The sequence below is a fragment of the Panicum virgatum genome, chromosome 7N (genome assembly GCF_016808335.1).
Source record: "Panicum virgatum strain AP13 chromosome 7N, P.virgatum_v5, whole genome shotgun sequence".
In the NCBI taxonomy this organism is placed as follows: Eukaryota; Viridiplantae; Streptophyta; class Magnoliopsida; order Poales; family Poaceae; genus Panicum; species Panicum virgatum.
In genome coordinates, this window is record NC_053151.1 from 23,607,463 (window position 1) to 23,628,352 (window position 20,890).

The following is a 20,890-nucleotide window of genomic DNA, read 5'->3' on the forward strand; positions in this document are numbered from 1 at the left end:
ATGACACAATGTTTCATGCAACATCTAATAATTACGCCGCAAAAATAGAGTTTTATAACATCGACACTTTGCAACATTTAAAGATTATAATTGCAATATTTAAATTACTATTGCAATAATGAAAATTTTCAAAAAAATAGAATAAATAAAATTAGTCTATTATTTTAAAATATGCGACATAGCAAATCAACTATGGAAACATGTAGAATAAATTTATACAATATCCTAAAACAGTTGTTGCAACATCATCTCACATCTCAAACATATTAAAAATGACCACTACAACATCACAAACCGCCCCATGGAACAACCTTGAACCAACTAGTGCAACATCGACAATCAACTAAAATGCTAACTGCAGTATTAGTAATCAACTATTGCTGCAACATTATGGTATGCCTATCGTAACAAAAAAAAATCACGTGACAAGTCCACTACAACATCCATCATTGAGGTTGGAGTACCTTACCCGTTGCAACACCATCTCATACCTATCGTAACGAAATTACGTGTAAAATATTCGCACCGCAACATTGATGTGCTGGGTGAGTAGGTTGTCCGATATTTTGCTTCTATCGGACGTCCTACTATTAGCATTACCGTTTTTCTGATTCTCGTTGGAGTCCTTGCAAGAGAATACTAGCTCAAGGGTTAAGCTTCTGGTCAAGTAACTTGAGGATGGTCGTTCCGCAGACTTTTGCCACACGTTATTAATCTTCGAGTTGCCTCTTCCAAATGGTCTTCGTTGTCTTGCCTAGGAAGAACTTAATTTGGCAAATCAGTTAGCTCAAGGGTTAAGCTTCTGGTCAAGTAATTTGACTTCGTTTCGTCATGGATTTTTTTTTCTTCCCTAACTTTTGCCATCAGTTAGATTAGATGCTTTCGAATATTTCATACATTCTTTTATTGTCATTTGGATGGCTAATCAATCCTTACAAATATACATCTTGAAAAACACATTAGTCCTAATGATTATATATGCCATTCAATCTTTAAAATTAGAAACGATATGATGTCTTAGAGGCAATTACACCTTAATCACAAAGTTTGAAAACACTATCCGAAAACATTCTTTAGGTCTTCTTCAGTTAATCCTCTCCACAAGGGGATTGAGGGGAATTGGAAGGAATTGAGGGGGAATTTGACTTGTCGGGGATTTAATCCCTCCCCCTTGCATTCAATTCCCTTGCAACTGAACAAGATCTTAGAGGGAAACCGTCAATTTGCTACCCAGCAATCCAACACTTTCCATCTCTTTTTGTTTCTTTGCGTATGTTATGCTCAAATTTTATAAGGCAACAAAGGACATGATATGTTAGAGAAAAGTACTTTCTACAGGTGATTTAGTTATTATTCTTCTAACACATTAAAATAATCATGGAAAATATTAATATGTTTTTAATGTTAGTTATGATATCCTATCTCACCCTACAAAATTATGCATAAAGAAACAAAAATGTCAAATCTTAATTACTAGACATATTGGACCAATTAAATAATTCAAGGGAGTAAATTGAGCAAATTTTTCTTCAGCACAACAATCAAGGGCACTCTTTAGAGGATCAAGTGCACGGAATATAATTCACCACCAATGCCACATCTAAAAAACCTGCAGTGCCATGAGTGCCCAGCACGAGCAATAAGCCAATAACAGGATTGGTGAAGGAAGCATTCCCGGTCCTTCGCCCAGGAGGAACCATCGCCGTCACCGACAATTCGATAAAATTTCTTTCATTTCACTTTTGCTAAATTTTATGTGTGCAATCTTGTTCAAAATCACCAGTCGTCCACCTCTTCTAAATCCTTTGCAGCCAAAATCCAAAGTACTTCAGGTAAGCCTCAGCACAATATTGGCTATGCAATTTCAGGAACTATATCCCCAGTGTTGTCACTCTGATGAAGAGCACCGAGCCATGCTGGACTACATGCTGGATTTGGAGGAGACGACGAGACAAGTTGGCTTTGTCAACGTTTGTTCTATCCTGACTGACCCTAGGCAGAGAACAGACACTGCAACCGTGCCTTACTGATTTGATTGAAGTCACCAAACCATGTAAGTTCACTCTAGATCAAAATCACCAAGCAAATTCTTGCATGCTTAACAGGGTTACTTTTTAAAGAATCGAGTAATCTAAATGTCCGTGCATGCAGCAAACAACAGACACATTAACTTCTGAAAGTCTGACAGCAAGATCGTGCTGATCCGATGTTTCAGGGAAACAGCATAAAATCGAATATAAACGCCAATGGAAAACCCCATGGTGTATGGCTGAGAATTCCTTCTATCAAGTAACTCTGAATTGCTCATCAGCTGATTTTAGTTGGACCTGATGTTCAAAAGGTTGGAACATAGGCCTTACTAACATCGTGCAATGGAAGTTAACAGTAGGAATCAGTCGTCAAAATTTACATAACCATTCTGTTACACTTGATTAATTTACATCTCACACCTTTTTTCAGCTCAACTAGTCAGCCTACTTCTGTACTAACCAAAATAATAGTTTCATCAGCACTTAATTCTCAACTCCTTCCAGTTCGTTGTTAGAATTGGTTCTTGTCATGTGTCCTCAGTCCTAAATATGCCCTGCATTTTTGCAATCGCAAAATAAATCAAGCTTGCTTACTAACAAACAGAAAAAAAATGTCCACTTGTTGTTAAGTCACCATTTTATTAAAGACTGTTGCACTAATTTGCGCCAACACACTCGAAAGCGCTAGAACGCGCGGATCGTCGACACGATCTTCACCAACGGGCTCCTGCGCATAGACCGGTCAGACCGGTTGTAGCGACCGGTCAGACCGGTACTCAAGGGAGATCAGCGAAAACCTAAAACCTCGAGCTCGGGAGGGACCCCGTCGGAGCTCGTGGATCTAGGGTTGCTCTGAGGTCGGCAGGCCACTCAGAACATCCTCGAACGCCGTAGAGACGAGCGAAGAACAGCAGATGAGATTTGAAAAGTTAGGGTTAGGAGGTAAAAGGTAAAGGATAAATGTGTGAATCGATTGGGATTACCCTCAATCGGCTGTGGCCCTTCGTATATATAGGGTGGAGAGGTCTGTACCCGTTAGGAGTCGGAACCCTATCAAATCCCGTGTCAAAATACAACTCCTAACTCGTACTGGGCGTTTCGGACCGGTCTGACCGCCCTGGACCGGTCTAACCGGTCTGACCGGGGTGCAGGTCTTCCAGGAGGCATAACTCCCTCATCCGGACTTCGAATTGGATGTTCTATATATGCATTTCGATTGTCTCGACGAGATCTACGCAATGGTGCAGTCCAATTTGTAATTTGACAAACTTGTCTAGACCAGTCTGACCGGTTCATATGAGAGGTCTGACCGGTCTGTCTAGATTGCCCAGAAAACCTTAGACGTGCCAATTTTGTGTCAACATATGCCCCCATGTTTCTTAGTAAAGCTTGCGTACTAAGAAACATATCTCCAAGCCCAAAAATGCACTTGAACAACGAGAAGCACATACGCACCAATCATGTCTTGCTTTGAAGGACGATATCATATATCGGCCATGTCATCTTGTATAAGTGAGACAAGCCTGAATATATACATCCTCGGCTGTGAATTATGTCCTTCAAAGAAACTGCTTCGGTCCATTTAGTAAAATAATTTGTAGCAACTAACACAAAGTAATGCCTCTTCGAAGATGGAGGATTAATTTGAACAATGAAATCCAATCCTCAGCCTCGGAACGACCATGATTTGATAATAGGATGTATCATCACAGCAGGCGACAATAGTAAATCACCAAACCGCTGATACTCTTCACACCCTTTTATACTTCTTGAAACAATCAAAGTTCATAGTATACTAATACAAACCAGCTCTATCAAACAACCACTTCATCCCGGGAGCTGATTGATGTGTACCACAAACGTCTTCATGAACTTTCTTCATGGCAACTCTGGCATGATCCTAGCTCAAACATTTAAGAAATAAATCTTTGACTATTCAATGATAGAGCTTATCATTGACTAAAATGTTTTTGAGTGTCATCCGCTGAATATCCCTTTTTCATCACGATCAGGATCTTTAGATAGGAGATCATATGAACCCTCCAGTCCTGATCTTCGGCTTTAGTGATGAATCACCTTTCATAGCCGAATTGGTATTTCCAGTAATCTGGGCGGTCAGACCGGTCTCATGACCGGTCAGACCGGTTGCATCGACCGGTCGGACCGGTTCGTCCAGAACCTGCAACTTGGCCTTTGCTTGCATCGGCTTTCGAATATGAAAATATTTCTTCATAATTGATTAACCAGATGCTTGTTTAGCCAGAGCAATGGCCTGTCCATTCTCTTCCCTTGGTATATATCTTATAATAAATTCATCAAAGAAAGAAATAACATTGAGGCACTTGTCAAGATATGCATTTAAATATCCATTGTATCATTAGCATACCTTGAATACTTGTTGCACCACCAAAAGTGAATCACCAAAGGCTTTAACATGTTTCACGCCCATAAATTGCAGAAATTCCAAGCCAAATAAGATCGCTTCATACTCAACTTGTTTATTTGTGTAATCCTCTTTTGATCGGTTTGAGAACTCAAAAATACCACCACATGGAGAAATCAAGACAGCACTAATTCCTTGACCATCATCACAAACCGATCCATCGAAATGTAATTTCCATGGTGTGCAAGTAACATAGCCGACTTATAAATCATGCTTATCATTAATCCGATGCTCAACAATGAAATCCGGTACAATTTGGCCTCATAGATTTCAAGGATTCACAAGACAAATCATATTCAACTAAATCATAAGCCCACGCGCCGATTCTATCATTTAAAATCGGCTTTTGTAATATGCGCTTGAGCACATCGGTTTGACATACTACTATGCAAGTACTAGATAGTAGATAATGCCTCAATTTGGTACAAGCATAATAGAGAGACAAACATAACTTCTCAGTAAAAGTATACCTTGTCTCCGCATCAATAAGTCGTCGGCTTATATAAATGATGACATACTCCTTGTCTTTGGTTCTTGAGTCAAAACAGCCCTAATGACATTATCTTCAACAGCCACATAAAGCCTGAAAGGAACCTCTCTCCTAAGCGTCTTGAGCATAGGTGTTGAAGACAAATAAACCTTGATCTTTTCAAAAGTCTCTTGCTGTTCTGCCCCCCAAGTAAATTCGGTTTCATTCTTTAACCGAAGGATAGGAGTAAAAGCATCGATCTTGCTAGACAAGTTAGATATAAATCTTCTCAAGAAATTCACCTTGCCCAAGAACTTCTAAGTCTTTCTCGCAGGTAGGAGCCTCAACATGCTTTATTACTAACAGTTTGCCAATTTTCTAGCTCGAATTGAAAAATTTATAATTCGGCTTTTATCTACTGATGTTACAATTTTCAATCAGCTCAAGACAAATACATAATCAAAGTCTTGAGAGCCCCTTGCAAACTGATCTGTTGCATAGAAACTTCATGAGATAAATTATCATTTGCCAATATTTTGCCCCCCCCCCCGAGCACCTAAATGTCGTTGAGCTCCATATCGTTGTACTTTTGGTGTAGTCTCATATTCCACTAGCTCCTCATTGTCTTGTACCGAGAATGCTAGTGGTGTTTCTGCATCGCAAAGAGCCGAAACAGGCAATTCCAATTCGGCTTTCTGTTCTACTGCAACCTCAACCGGTCTGACCGGTTGCTCCGGGCGGTCAGACCGGTCGCTTGTACCGGTCAGACCGGCCGCCTGAGGCGGTTCGACCGATCGTGCTGGCTGGTCAACTGCTTTGACTCTCCATACCTTTCCTTGAGGGACCATAGGTTTGTAGTTGTTGAATTGTTTATCCCTCAGCCTCTTGAACTCTTGGTCCTTCTTCTCCTGAGCACGTAGGCGCTGCAACTTTCGTCTTTGAGTACGAGTCAACCCTGGAGGACACCACTTTATTGAAAGTACTTTGATGTTGAATTAGTGCTGCTGGCCTCATGATCATTATCCATGACCGGCCTCTGGACAGGAGGATTGACCGATTTACCAAAAACCATCGGTCTTGTACCCGCATCATTGACAACCACTTTGATATTGCCGATATGCAAAACATCATCGGCTTTAGTTTTCTCTAGATCAATAGTGGGTTGTACCTCTTCTTTCTTCTCCTTGACACGGTAAACCTGTCTCGGAGAATGAGCTTTGCCTGGCCTCTGATGAGACCAGTCTGACCGGTCAGTGGCGACCGGTCTGACCGGTGCAGGCTGCCGCCTCTGACCAGATTGGTTGGATCTCAATCAGTCATGCACTGGTCGTGCAACCTTGCCGAACACATGCCTTCTGTGATCCTCCTCCCTGTGGTGAGATGGTGGGTATAGCATCGGATAACAATACATCCAAATTCCTTCATGCCCCCATGTAGGCCAAGAAAAACCCGATGTCGGTGACGCCCATGGCGTGGTAGTACACATCTTCTGAGGAGGGAACGCTATAGTGCTGTCACCCCTACGCTTGCTGGATTCTCCCCTAGGAGAAGAACGCTTTCCTTGACGCGGAGGTCAACTTGGTTCTTTTTTTAGTGGCCAATCTTTTGGAACGACCTTTGTGTACTTGTGCAGTAGCTGAGCGAAGGTGAGCTTCTGCTTTGTAGAACTCCCCTGCACCTTCGACTTATTAACCTTAAGAGTACCTCCTTCCGGGCGCACTAGCCGGATCCTCTTTTAACCTAGCGGGATCGGCTTTGCATCTACCACTCGTGGATGCTTGTGCTACAGAAGCAAGACGATGTTCTATAGGATTATCTTGTACCATCGTCTGAACCGAACTTATCGGTGCATGCCCCGCAGAATTTTCATGTACATTAACAAAAATCGGTTCATGTGGAGAACCAGATTCTTGTGAAGGAGAAGGCTGCACACAATTTGTCATCTCATTGGTTCGGCTAAGGATTGCCGAGCAAAGAGTAGGCGTGTTCGGTGTAGATGTTACTGGGCTGACCACCATCGCACCGGTCTGACCGGTCTGTTGGACCGGTCTGACCGGTCCAGCCGCATTCGGTTGTACTAGCTGCAATGGTGATGTTTGCCCTGCAAAATAGTTCGTCGGCATGCCATATAGTGGTTCTTGAACAGATGCTGGCATAGCCGATGAATTAGCAGTTTGGAAAACACAATTATCATCTACGGATTTGCCTTTTTTCATGATATCTATTTGATCTTTTAAATCATTCATGGGCTTATATATATCAGCAATTTTCTTATCTATAATAGATGATAATTGGCTAAACAAGTCGGAAGATGAAGTGCTTACATTGCTTATTACCTCGACTTGCTTATTCTTGAGCGTGAAGGAGGGCATCACGAAGTCTTGAACCCTCGTGACCTGGCCTTGCTGATTTTTTTGAATCCCTTCAAGAATTGTGCTTTGAAGTGCTCCCTGGCCACCAAGTACTCTTGGCGCTCCTCATCGCTGAGTTCGTCGATAGATGTGGAGATGTTGCCTTCGTCGAGGTCGGTGATGACGCCCATCTTCTTTGAGAACTAGATTAGATCGGTTTAGAAATTAGATTAATCTGTCCCCAGCGGAGTCGCCAAAAAGTGTGTTGACACTAATTTGCGCCAACACACTCGAAAGCGCTAGAACGCGCGGATCATCGACACGATCTTCACCAACGGGCTCCCTGCGCACAGACCGGTCAGACCGGTTGTAGCGACCGGTCAGACCGGTACTCCAGGGAGATCCGCGAAAACCTAAAATCTTGAGCTCGGGAGGGACCCCGTCGGAGCTCGTGGATATAGGGTTGCTCTGAGGTCTGCAGGCCACTCAAAACATCCTCGAATGCCGTAGAGACGAGCGAAGAACAGCAGATGAGATCTGAAAAGTTAGGGTTTGGAGGTAAAAGGTAAAGGATAAATGTGTGAATCAATTGGGATTACCCTCAATCAGCCGTGGCCCTTCATATATATAGGGTGGGGAGGTCTGTACCCGTTAGGAGTCGGAATTCTATCAAACCCCGTGTCAAAATACAACTCCTAACTCGGACTGGGCGTTTCGGACCGGTCTGACCGCCCTGGACCGGTCTGACCAGTCAGACCGGGGTGCAGGTCTTCCAGGAGGCATAACTCCCTCATCCGGACTCCGAATTGGACGTTCTATATATGCATTTCAATTGTCTCGACGAGATCTACACAATGGTGCAGTCCAATTTGCAATTTGACAAACTTGTCTAGACCGGTCTGACCGGTTCATATGAGAGGTCTGACCGGTTCATATGAGAGGTCTGACCGGTTCATATGAGAGGTCTGACCGGTCTGTCTAGATTGCCCAAAAAACCTTAGTCGTGCCAACTTTGGGTGTCAACAAAGACGAAATTTGAAGTTACAACGGTTGGCATTATTGATTAAGTTTATCATTTGATGCCCCAATAAATATGCCTTGTGTCGTCAGTACTTCATGTGATCAGTTACAAGGCGGCCCAAAATGAACAAGATGCAAAGAACAGGCAAGAAAATCAAAGTTGTAGATTGAAAACTAGACATGACCTCCTTGAACCACTTTATGTGTCATCAGTACTTTAACCATGAAATAATTGAGTGCCTTTGTTCATTAAAGAAAAGCAAGCAGGTAAGGGCATTTTTAGATCAAGTTAGGACACGTTGACCCTTAATTCCATGCTACATCCGTTCTTAAATTATATAACACCATTGACTTTTTTCTCAATTTTGACCAACAATATTTACTTACTCAATTATTCAAATAAAGTAAAATAAATATCATTAGATCTATCATTAGATATACTTTAGTTTGACTTGTAGATTTACCTATATGTATATGTATAAAAAAAAATAGGAAAGATGAACAGTCAAACGAGCGAAAAAAGTGTATCATATATTTAAGAACAAAGGTAGTATTTCTCAAGTGATAACCAAATTCTTATTTGTAATTGCATGGTAATTACGATGAACTGACGATGCACAAAACTCATTTTATTACTTGAGTCAAAAAATTGGAACTAACCAGGAAAAACAAACTGATTGATTGCCACCCCTAAACCTCCCTCTCGATTACAGCTACCATACAAAAACGTCTATTTGGTACCAAAATAAATGCCCATCATCAGAATTTAAAAATTTTCAAACTCAAATTGAATCTACACTCTTAGAGCCACTTTGGTAGAGCTCCATCTGATTCTGATTCTCTATGAGAGCTGATTCTCTGAGAGAAGTGATTCACTAGCTGAAAGTAATTCTATTTGATTCTCTAAGATTAACTTTATGAAAAACTGATCCAGTGTAAGCAGTAAATCATAAGAAGCTACTTTTTTTCAGCTGCTCCCAGCTCCTTAGTTATTTCAAAGAATCACTTCACATAATCAGCATAAAATCACTTCTCAGAAAAACTGTTTAGCAGAGCTTGTCCTGGATTCACCCTAGAAGCTGCTCTGTGAGCTCTGCCAAACAGGGCCTTAACCAGATCAGTTTTGGGAGTAAAAGCTAGCTAATTCTATTTGAGCCCCAGAAAATTTCTAGACCTGCCACAAATCAAACAAGATGAATTATTTATATTTCAGAGTGCTAACAGGACGGAGATTTCATTAACTTCCAGATGGCAAATTTCAAACATTGCCAGTCGGTACACACTGATATGCACCTACAAGTTAGCTGCTCATGTGTTAGCAGCTTCAGGAAATAAAAGTTGATCAACTAGAAATTTTGAATAGTGAGAGATTTAGAAATAATAGTAACTGAACAAGAGAGATCATGGTGATAAGGGCATTCAAGCCTTCACAAAAACTGAAACCCTAGCACCTAGAGCAAACATGTTGTCAGAGGTAACCAAACTAACCTTCACATGGAAGGAAGATTCAGCTGATTCTTCCGCACCTTCAGCTCCGCAGCAAGCTGACCACACTTCCTTTTTGTTTCCTCCAGTTCATGCTCCAGGTCCCCAATCTACAAAGAAACAGCATCCAGCTCTGAACAGGAGAGATGATATGTTCACTTCGCTTGTTAATGGCTCAGCGTGACATGCGTACCTTCCGCTTCAACTGTGTATCTCGTTGTCGAAGCTCTTCACGCCTGTAATTTTTTTTTTCAATTTCAGCAAGCAAAGAACAAGGATGGGTTACCTCAGTATTACCTGAACCCATGGCTGAACTAAATGTTATTCAACGGAACAGTGTATGATATTTATGTTTATGGTGATCGTCTAGCTGTTTAAAACATATTCCTTTCGTTCCAAAAGATAGGTTGTTTATGTTTTGTCCTCTGTAAACTTCTTTAGTAGGACGTTTTTGTTTTGTTCTACTTCTTTAGCCTTGACCAAGTGTTTATAAAAATGTGCTAAAATCTAGAACATCAAATTAGTTTCATTAAATCCACCATGAATGTCTTGATTGTGATTGTATAATTATTTGGTATTGTAGATGTTAATATATTGTTCTATGGACTTGATCAAAGTCCGCCCCTGTGGAGAGAATATATCATATAACTGGAATAGTATCGTAGCCATTCAGGAAGTCACTTATAACCTATGTTGGGTGCAACGTTCTTTATCAAGATCGGACGACTAAATTACCACACAACAGTCTGATTAGGTGGCTTTAAGTAGTAATGCAAAAAAAATACACCGCGTGAAATTTATAATGCCATTACTAGTGAGGTGAACATTCTGCGGTGCTAAATATTTTCCAAAAGCTATCCTGCACGTTCAAGAAAAAAAATGGTGCTCCAAAAACAAGCAAACAGTACTCCATTCGGTAGTCCTGCCTTTTACCAAGGTGCATGTTTTAATTCCTCAGTAACTTTGCTGCTACTAGGCTTGGTAAAGAGTGGCTTAGCACAAAATAATGTGGCGGCAAAGTTAATAAAAAGCTGAGTTTTGATGTGTGAGATAGGCCCCGGTTGTGGCAGTCAAAATAAACAGTAAGTTGCGAACAAGATACACCCTAATTATACACTGTACTACTGTAGTATGCCAATCATACAGGTACCATAAAGGCAAATATTCTGTCCATGGCTGTTTACAAAGCTAAATTAGGGATTTAATTGGATGGTTATTTATAAGAGAAACATGATACGCAGAGAATGGAGGGTGTTATATGCAAAATGGACAGGACATAAAGTTGTAATATGGAGGGTGTTATATGCAGATCTGCATGCAAGCTAAATAGGAAAGCCTTAATTATTCTCTTAATTTGGTAACTAAAGAAGGGTAATATAGACTTTATTCTCCATCCTTATTCCTTAATATGTCTGATAAACTACAGAAGTAGCTATATTATGGGACAGAGGATGTATTCATTATCAAAATCACACTTAAATTTTAATTTTAACAAGATCAGCATTGCAAAGTCCATGCAGAAACTCTACGACTACTGTTGCAATAATAATATTCATAAGGACCATATCTTGTTCGAATTCCCACATGAACCAAAAGTAAAGAAATTTACCTTGAAAACAGCGCAATGTTTTCTTCACTCAAGTTCTCAATAAAATTGGGATCGAGAACACCAGAGCCAAACTCTACCAGATCCTGAATGCAGCAAAAATAAAAAAATAGAAATCATTAGATGTAATAGCAATTTTAATTGGAGGAATGCCATGATTGATTAAGGATTGTACATAAAAAAAGCAATCAAGTAAATGTCATTGTAACACTCTGGTCAGTACCAGTGACCCAGCGCGCTAGGATTCCTTTTCTCAAACACGCAGGAGGGCTGTGTATCACTGTATTAATAGAAGAAGAGTCTTACATAGACCCAAACACCCCCATCCCCAACCCCACCCCCACCCCACCCACTAAGGCTGTAGGAGCACTGGGATTCCTAATTGTGCTAGGTAGAGACTACAATAATAAATTTAGCAATTTCACAAATTACAAGTATGTCCAGCAGCCTAAAGAATTCATTAAATTGCATTTCTTTGCACCTATCACAAAACCAAAATGTTTTACACAACTTATCACTATACTTTGGGCAATCATCGACAACCATACTGTTATCTGAAAGGATGGTCTCACTGACATGTCAAATAGAGAGAGTTGGCATTTTCACAGCTTTTATCACACATCAGCCTCTCTACTCACACTCAGGCCCAGATGACACGTTGTTTACTGACAGGTGGAATCAGGCACACCATAGAGTTGAAAAGAGGTTTCAACTCCCTTGGAGTCTGGTACCATTTCTTCTCTCTTTAATACAAAGAAAACAGCCCTCATGCACCTTGACGGAAAAAAAATAATATTCCTACCCAATCAACTGGACGCCTAAGTTCAGTCGTCTGTTTGATTAGTTTCTGCGTTACCACAAAATCAATAAAGCAATGGAGGTATTGATCCAAAGGGCAGCTAACAGTGTATTTTTCACAAGAGCTATAGTGATATAAAGAAATGGGAGGATAAAGGCACCTAAATAGAAACCAAACTCAATTAAAAGCCTAAAAAGAACAGACCTCATCCAAGCCTTCTGACTCCATATTGTTTTCTTCTGCTTGTCCAGATGACTGCAAATGAGAACCTGGCCAAAAGAACAAAGCAAGAGCATGAATAAGATTAAAAAATCCATATGTTATTAGTTATTCCCATGTAAAAAAATGCTTAAAACAAGGAAATCATGAACTAAGTCTATGATAAACAAAACCCGCCATTTCAAGTGCAAGAATTAAGATGAGCACAGTAAAAAGAAAGAAAACAATGGAACAAAAAAATTATGATAAACAGATCAAACAATGGGTGCCACTGAAAGTATCTCATAACACAACAGCCATAATAAACTTGCTGATGCCCCTAAGGCATAAAATGGTTTCCATAAATGTGTTTTTTTTCAGATGTTATCAATTATCATGCTGCCAAGGACAAGGCCCAACAGAACTTCTCATATGAACTCCACAATAATCAGATAGCTGGGCTGTTGGAGACCACTTGGCAGTTTAGCATATAGTATTTTTTTTCGAACGGTGCAAGAGAGATGCATGCCATTTCACTAAGGTAGGAAATAAAAAGGGGGCATACAGTGTCAGGTTCATAAAAACCCATAACTGAAAAATAATTTGATTTTATAATAATTAAATAACACATAAAACAGTAAAATACTAGTACAAGCAAAAAAAAAGCTAGTATTGAGCACCATTATTTGCCAACCCAACAGCTGCTATGTCGTCATATGTCTCTGGTAGCAAATTTGACGACAGCCCTCTAGTCCTCCGGGCACTGGAAGCTTTATGGTGAACCTGAGCTGGACCACCTGAATCTTTGAGGGTGGCCTTATACTGGGATCTTAAATGTGGATCCATTGGCTGATAACCAATCAGATGACACTTTTCTTTCCTGCAAATACATAGGTTACACACAAATTTAATTTGCAAAAAATGAGCAAAGATTTTTCCTTTCTGCAATATATTAATCCTTTGCCCAGTACAAGTTGTAACATCAAATACGATACAGTGCTCAGTTCCCAGGAGTGTTGCAACTAGTTAAATGCTTGCTTATGACAATGTGACCACATAACCTTTTTAGTAAGTATTGGACAAGGACACGTGGTATACACAGAGATTATTAAATATAGGAAAAAATGCCTATTTTCCTTGAAGGTCGAAGTGCACAAGGAAAGCTCTGAACCAAATAGCATAAAGCACTTACCAGAAATCAACAATAATTTGTCTAAGTTTTGTTTCTAGCCGATTAAATAGTGGAGTCCTCTCAAAATCTTGTTTGTCGTGTGCTGGCTCAATAAAATTTGCCTCAAGTACACCTGAATCGTGACATTTGTCATCCCATAGAGAAATAACATAAATAACAATAAATGCAGTAGTGAACATATGGAACTCACCAACTACACTTCTCCCTCTACTAGATCCCTCCTGAAGGACCTTCCAGAAGGGCTGTAAAAGGTAGAAAGGTTAACAACCTTAGCTCCAATCAAAAATTGGCTATAATATTTGAGAACTGTGCATTTAAGATGATTTGCACAGCTTGGAACCTTGATTTCACATTATAAATAACCATTAGCCAAACAATTATAATACATCGAATTGACGAGGAGCACATAGACAATTCTTGTTAAGAAGAAAATCAGCAAAATTATTGCAGAAACTACTACATCTGCCAGGACATATCAAAACTTTTTGCTAGAAAGCTTGATATCCCTAACATAACAGGTCTAGATACCATTCAAATAAAAAAATCCTCGATATTTCAATAGGACTGAGGGAATAAAGCATTGATTGGACATCAGCATATATCTGAATCGCATATTGTCGTATTGAATGCCTTGAAAATGGAGCTAAAGATTTCTGCGACAGTATGAAGACATCAACCAGGATTACACATGCAAGCAAATGCAAACTGCGATTGTTGAAAAAGAGATAACTGAAAAGAATAGTAAAACAAATGGGCATGTATTATATCCTTTCTCTAGTTTTATTCCTATTCTAATTGAAATCTCAGGAAGCTGTAGCTGATTAGTTGGAAAGTTCAAACAAGAAGCCTTTATTGCCTATCGATAGCTGAAAATGGACCTCTTAAAAGTATTACTTGGTAGATATACACAGTGTATGCTTGGCTGGCATGCTTGCACAAAACTTCATACATCAATTATGTGAAATTACTCAGACCTAAAAACAACAATGCGCATTATTGGACGTTAGGAGAAATGTTGGTCTAAAATACTGACTCTTTTCTCGAACAATGCAGGAAAGCTGCATGTCATTTCATTAAGAAAGAAAAACATACACTGGGAGAGGCTGAGACATCCCCTCCCCAATACACAACACACACAAGGGGTTTAGATAAATGCTGCAATCTTAGCAACAAGACGTGTAATTAGGGATGCAAGTTAAATAACTTTTGGGTCATTAGGTAGACCCAAAAAGTTGATAAAATGAACTAGAATGGCATTATATGTAAATAATTTGGAAGGAGAAATGAACTAGAGTGGCATGCCATCGTAATTAATTAGCTAACCCAGAAAACACCATTGGGTACCCACTTGCATCCCTACGTGTAATAAAATCAGACTTCCATAAAAAAGTGGGGGAAGTAACCAGATCTTTGTTGGAGGGTGGGGTTGGATGTTACCATTATAAGACGGTTTTTGTTGTAGACATTCATCCCAAAAATGCCCAGAATAGGGGCTTCCTTTGCAAAGCCAACATCAACTTTCACTGAGACCTACAGTTACAATTGAAACATAGTAAGCAAGGATACAAACAAAAGAAATTTAGTTTCAAAGAACTGAAGTAACCATTTCATGACCAAAAGAAAAAAAGAAAAAGAAGAAAGTGACTGCTTTTCTAACTTTTGTCCCACTCATACAACCAAACTGCATATCTGTGATGCAATCATGAGGATAATTACTAGTTGGAGAGAAATCATGAGCACAATTACTAGTTGGAGAGAAATGGTATAAATAAGAAACAAGATAACAGGGATTGAAATTGCAAAAAAATATTAATTACCACTTGGGAATCATGTGCAGCATGAGGTTTGTAAGTGACAACTTTCTTAAACTTCAATTCATCAGTGATCCTTATCTGTTCAACAGGTTTTCCTCTTAATATAATTCGGAAATTATCAAACTTCTTGAGGTAAAGGATGGAGGTATAAGCCTGCGCAAGGAGAAACATGTTACCATCCAGTAATAAAGATGGAAAAAATCCAGAACTAGAAAAAAAAACAACATACTCGCAATGAAAATCTGAGTCTGTGGGATATATGTTGCTGAACAATTTCTTTCTGGCCCTTTGAGGCTCCCCCACTTGCACTACCTTGATCTCTAAGCAATATGTCCTGAAAAATTGGCATCAGAAGATAAGGATATGAATAACCCAGTGTTCAAAACAAGCAGGGGGGGTAATAAAAGTAGAACAGAAAAGTGGCTATGCAATGCAAGAACCATAGTTTAAAATCAATGTCGATTTCGTGATTCTCATGTGTGACATTTTTTAAAGAGGAATTTCACTTGAGGCCCCTAAACTTGTGCGATCAATGATCATCTCACCTAGCCCTCTGAACTTTTGATTTACTATCTGAGCCCTTGAACTTGCATAGTTATCACACCTGACACCTGGCTCCCAAACAATGCTCTCACCACCCCCTTAAACATGTGTGATAGTCTTGCCTAAGCCACTTTACTTCCATTTGGGGCGTCAAGTCAGACAAAGACAATGGTGCAAGTTCAAGGGGGCAGAGAAGTAAACTGCATGTTTTGGGTGCTATAAACTGCAAGTTTAGCGACCTACATGTGCAACACAAAGAGAAACTAAATGCTTTTGCATTTGAACCCAGACTCCTACAGCAAAAATTAGTTTCCTTAGAGAACATAGTTCACCAAGTAAATATATTAACCCCAGGACAATTATAGTTACTTTTTACAGGGCTATAGCAAATTAGACCAAGTAAAACTAGATATCTTCCCCTATAGCAAATTTTAGAATTATATTTGACATGTCTAATCTGGCTAATTTCTGTTACAGGCCTCCTGTGTGCAAATAAAATACAACCAAGAAAGAATACAATAACATGTGTTGCAGTTGTTGCTGCCTAAAGGCACCTGACCAAAACAATATGCAGAGCCATTGTATACTTGCAATCAAAAATTATATGAACACTCACCTCATCGTCATCCTCGAAGTCAAGTTCCAAAAGGCCATCATCATTCATCCACAAATTATACACTAACACTTTAGTTCCATGGCTACCAACATCCTGAAACTGAATGCATATATGAACACTGTCAATATACAAGTATACAGAAAAAGTTGCTTATCAGCAAGAACGAAACTGATGCTGAACTTGCTTATTGAATAGCCTCAGAAAAATAAGAGAACAAGTTTAGCTTGTCATAAAGAATTGCTACCACATAGAGCAGGCATGCCACATAGGAAATAGCACTGATGAAAAAACAAGCCTGATAAGAGAACCAGTTTAGCTTGTCATAAAGAATTGCTACCACATAGAGCATTGCTGCATGCCACATAGGAAATAGCACTGATGAAAAAACAAGCCTGGGCGCCACTTTGGGAGAGAACAAAAGAAATTCCGAGTGAGGGCACAAGAAGAGATAACAAAAAACATACACCCACTTCGCAAAATAAATAAATAAATAAGTAAATAAACTGTATTCCTCAATGTCAATATGTCACAGTGGTGCTACCCCTAGATGTATCATCCAGTAAAATGATTCGTTGTAGGTTGCTTTGGTTCTAAATTTGATATTTGATGTGCATGAAATCCCTCTGTTTCACAACAGGAGGCTAGAGGATTGTGATGCTGCTTATATGACTACAATAAGCCTGGTTAATATATCAGGCAGTCCTAACCAACTGATATGATAAATTTAATATAACCTGCTTAATTAAGGTTACATTCATATATCCAATTCTTGTTCAAGGAGATTAATTTGTGAAAGCAAGTAACTCCACTCACAATTAATAAAGAACCAATAGCATCGTATATGGACCACTAAAGTTGGCTTTTGTGGATGAAAAAGTTACAAAGTTGTCTAGAACTGTAGGATCGTACAACTTAAATAACTACGATTCTGATGAGTGTCATCAGCTGATCCAGAGTACAACTCAATTTTACAGGGTCCTGCAGAGTCGCATAGCAGAAGCACTTGATCATAATTGGGATAAACATAGCTCCATCCAAAATATATTAGCTACTTTCTAGTGCAGGACCACAGTTACTCATTTGTGAAAAAGACCAGTACTTGGATTCAGATTGATTAAATGCCTGGAACGAATATGCCTCACCTGCTGCAGAAGTTCTTCCTTTGAAGAAAAAGGAGACCAATCAAGTATTATCTTCAAGCTACTATCCCAATCACCCTGTGAACCATACACCAAAGGTACAATGTCCCCATCTTGGAGTTTAAAATCGAGCTGCAACAGTAATGGAAAATGTAAGACCCCGACAGACAAATAACATTGCTTGAAACATATACCGTTTGAAAATTTCACATACCATTGGGACAACTATGTCATCCTTCATTGTTCTCCTCAAAAAAGTGTAAGAGAGCAAACCTATACTCAATGTAACATTACTGCAGGAGAACAGACTATGTGAAATCATTAATAATTACAGAATAGATTCAGAAGTGCCATGAATCGTACAAAAAATCAATTCCAAATTTTCTTAAGAACATTTACCTTCCACGGATTGCATGAGTAAAAACAATCGCATCTGCACCAAGTCTCATTGTGCTTGTCTTAAAGCCATTTCCATCTGTGCAGTAGAAAAAGGTAAGAAAGTAATGATAGATAGGAGTAACAGGAGCTTTTTTTTTACACAGAACTACAGAGCAGCTAGATATAACAACAAAAATTATACAAGTGGCTTGAACTAAAAAAATCAGCAGCAGCTAGGGCATAGCAGCCTTTTCTTTCAATGTAAGGTGTTAGATGTCTATAAGTTTCAGCAAACAAGATCTATTTGTTTGAGATTTGAATTATGCAACAAAATCGCAACTCGATGGAAGATGTTGTTTAATACGGAAGTGTTTTCATGTAGTCTAGGTCATAAATCATCAAGTTTAAACAAAATAATACATACACTGGCCAATAGTGTTCTTAGATTTCTTGGTTGAGAATCCTAAACTCATGCATCGACGAACACCTTCAGGATCCATACCTCCTCCATTATCTGTGAAACTCCCATGTTAGCAGAAATTACTATAGGAAAGACTCTAATCTACCCCATCCTGTCCAACTGATTATATTCCACTTATAAAAAACTAATTGTATTCCAACAACAAACTTTATACTGGATTTTGATTTTTTTTTTAGTACCTTGGAAAACTAGCATTGGGCTATTGTCTTTCGAATTGATGCTTTTATCCACTTTTATGAACGTTGCACCATTGTTTATCTGAGACAATGTCAAAAAATAGTTACTGCCATCGCAACATATACCAATAACAAACTGAGAAAATTCAGCTAGTTTTGAGCGAAATGTATTTTTTCAGAAGATACTACAAACCTCATCCACTGCATTGTCAAGAAGTTCAGCTATAGCTGCAACAGAAACAAGAAGAAACAAACTGTAAGGGAATATTGACAGGTCACACAGATATCCCGAACAGAAAAGATAAAGAATGCCATCTCTGAATCATCTAGCTGTAACTATTTTTCCAATAGAACACCATTTGGGATGAATCTGTTACGGGAAGTTGCTGAATTGCCAGAACTCTTAGAAGTGCTAAATTGCCATTTATGGAAAAGAAAACTAGAGCACAATTTGCATCGGATCTATTAGTTCCAGCATGATCATTACACATTGGATTATGAATAAGTTCTACACTCAGCGGAAGTCACAAAAAAGCTTTGTACATAATATAATCAGGCACAATTACACAAAACAAGAAACACTGCAGTGTTTCCCTAACGCATTCCCATCGATCAGGGGACTACTCTTCACCCTAACAAACTTACGTTTATCTCATTTGGCACAACAGACTCATCAAATAATATAAGTACCAAAGTTACATAATCAGCTAAAAATTTCTTCCATCAAGATCAACTACGATTGCTGTGTGCAGCAGCAACAGTGCCATACCAACATCAATCAGGGGATGAGTCTTTCAGTTGCATAATATTCTCCCCCTCGACCTAACAATAATAAGAATGAAACCCTATACTGTAGAACCGACGCCCTGGATTCCCACTTCAACACCACAGCAGCAATACCCAAAGAATCATGGAACAGGCTAGAGAAACAGCGTTGTGTCACCAACCTCCGAAAGCCCACTTGTGGGAAGTCGCGTTGGTGTGGAGGAACTTAGGGTGCACGCGGGCGCGGTCGAAGTCCCCTGTCTCTAGGGCATCTGACACCAAAAAACAACACCATGAGCAAGCAGCAACACGAAAAGGATGGCGAATTCGATGAAGAGAGAGGAACCTTGGAACTCGTGGGAGGGGGCGGCGGGGGCCTCGTACGCGCCGGCCTTCCAGAAACTGCGGCAATCAAGGACTCGACCCCCTCCGCCGCCGCTTGAGCCGCCGGTCATAGCTACCGGCATTGGTACTACCTGCAGGCCCTTGCAAGTTAGGGTTAGCACATAGCAAGTAGGCCTGGGCACCCAGATAATTCGGGAAAATCGGGTCGGGTAATTAAAAATTCTGGTAATGAGAATCGCTACCCGAAATCCACCCGAAAAAGAGGGACGTGAGGCGCGGAGGGCCGCCGGCTGCCGCGCTGGGCGAGGGGCAAGGCCGCGAGCGGCGGGCGGCCGCGCGGTAGGCCGAGGGCGGCGAGCCGGCGAGGGCACGGCTCGTCAACCAGTGGCAGTGCGCGGGCTGCCGGGCGGCGAGCATGAGGGGCGCAGCGTGGAGGCCACCTACGGGCGGCGGTGCGTTGGCCGCTCGGGGAGCCTGCTCGGGCGGCGGATGGCGGCTTGGGTGGGGACTCGTACCGTATGTGGTTGAAGAGCGGGACGAGCCAGGTCTGAGGGGACCCTCCCCGCGGTTGTTTGGACGGATGAGTAAAGAGTTGGGTTGGCTCTAGAGGGAAATATTCTCTCCAGATGCGGGTTCACCCCATTCCTTAGAAAATGGCGGACGGAGTGAACCCACTCCCGTCCGTGAGCTCCGTCAGCACCCGCCGTCCGCCGCCTCCTGCCGCGCAGCCCGCCGCCTCCACCGCCTCATGCCGCGCCGCCCGCTGCCGAATCGCCTCCGACCCGCGCCGCCCGTCCTCGTCGCCCGCGGCCGCCTCCGACCCGCGCCGCCCGTCCTCGTCGCCCGCGGCGGCTCGCGCCCGCTGGCGGAGTGCGTCCGCGGCGGCTCGCGCCCGCTGGCGGTGTGTTTGGTTGCGGGATCAGTGGGTTGGGTTGGCTCCAACTCTTATTTTGAGAACGGAGCCAACCTATCCATTGTTTGGTTGTAGATCTGATTTTGGGATGTAGTCAAACCATCACATGTTTGGTTGAGGGAATTGG

General features: G+C 40.7%; 1 protein-coding gene across 11 annotated transcripts; it reads right to left on the reverse strand.

Moving 5' to 3' along the window:
* Positions 1 to 2,264: 2,264 nt before the first annotated feature.
* LOC120681825 (protein MICRORCHIDIA 2-like) lies at positions 2,265 to 20,353 on the reverse strand. Of its 11 annotated transcripts, none has more exons than XR_005678102.1 (22): positions 20,093 to 20,353; positions 19,852 to 19,981; positions 19,688 to 19,777; positions 18,934 to 18,968; positions 18,744 to 18,822; positions 18,508 to 18,597; positions 18,105 to 18,180; positions 17,920 to 18,013; positions 17,709 to 17,837; positions 16,567 to 16,665; positions 15,637 to 15,741; positions 15,411 to 15,560; positions 15,031 to 15,123; positions 13,784 to 13,835; positions 13,594 to 13,705; positions 13,082 to 13,281; positions 12,408 to 12,472; positions 11,408 to 11,490; positions 9,992 to 10,034; positions 9,802 to 9,908; positions 7,279 to 7,496; positions 2,265 to 2,584 (listed from the first exon to the last, which is right to left on the reverse strand). XR_005678102.1 is itself a non-coding variant. In XM_039963449.1 (21 exons), the coding sequence occupies exons 2-20, from the start codon at positions 19,970 to 19,972 to the stop codon at positions 9,804 to 9,806; spliced, it is 1,821 nt and encodes a 606-aa protein (XP_039819383.1). In that variant the 5' UTR covers positions 19,973 to 19,981; positions 20,093 to 20,352; the 3' UTR covers positions 2,265 to 2,584; positions 9,802 to 9,803. The 11 variants fall into 11 exon arrangements, 9 of the variants coding, with proteins under 9 accessions (XP_039819383.1, XP_039819391.1, XP_039819384.1 ...); XR_005678103.1 differs by having other exon boundaries at positions 7,267 to 7,496; XM_039963449.1 differs by lacking the exon at positions 7,279 to 7,496 and having other exon boundaries at positions 20,093 to 20,352.
* Between the last annotated feature and the right edge of the window lie 537 nt (positions 20,354 to 20,890).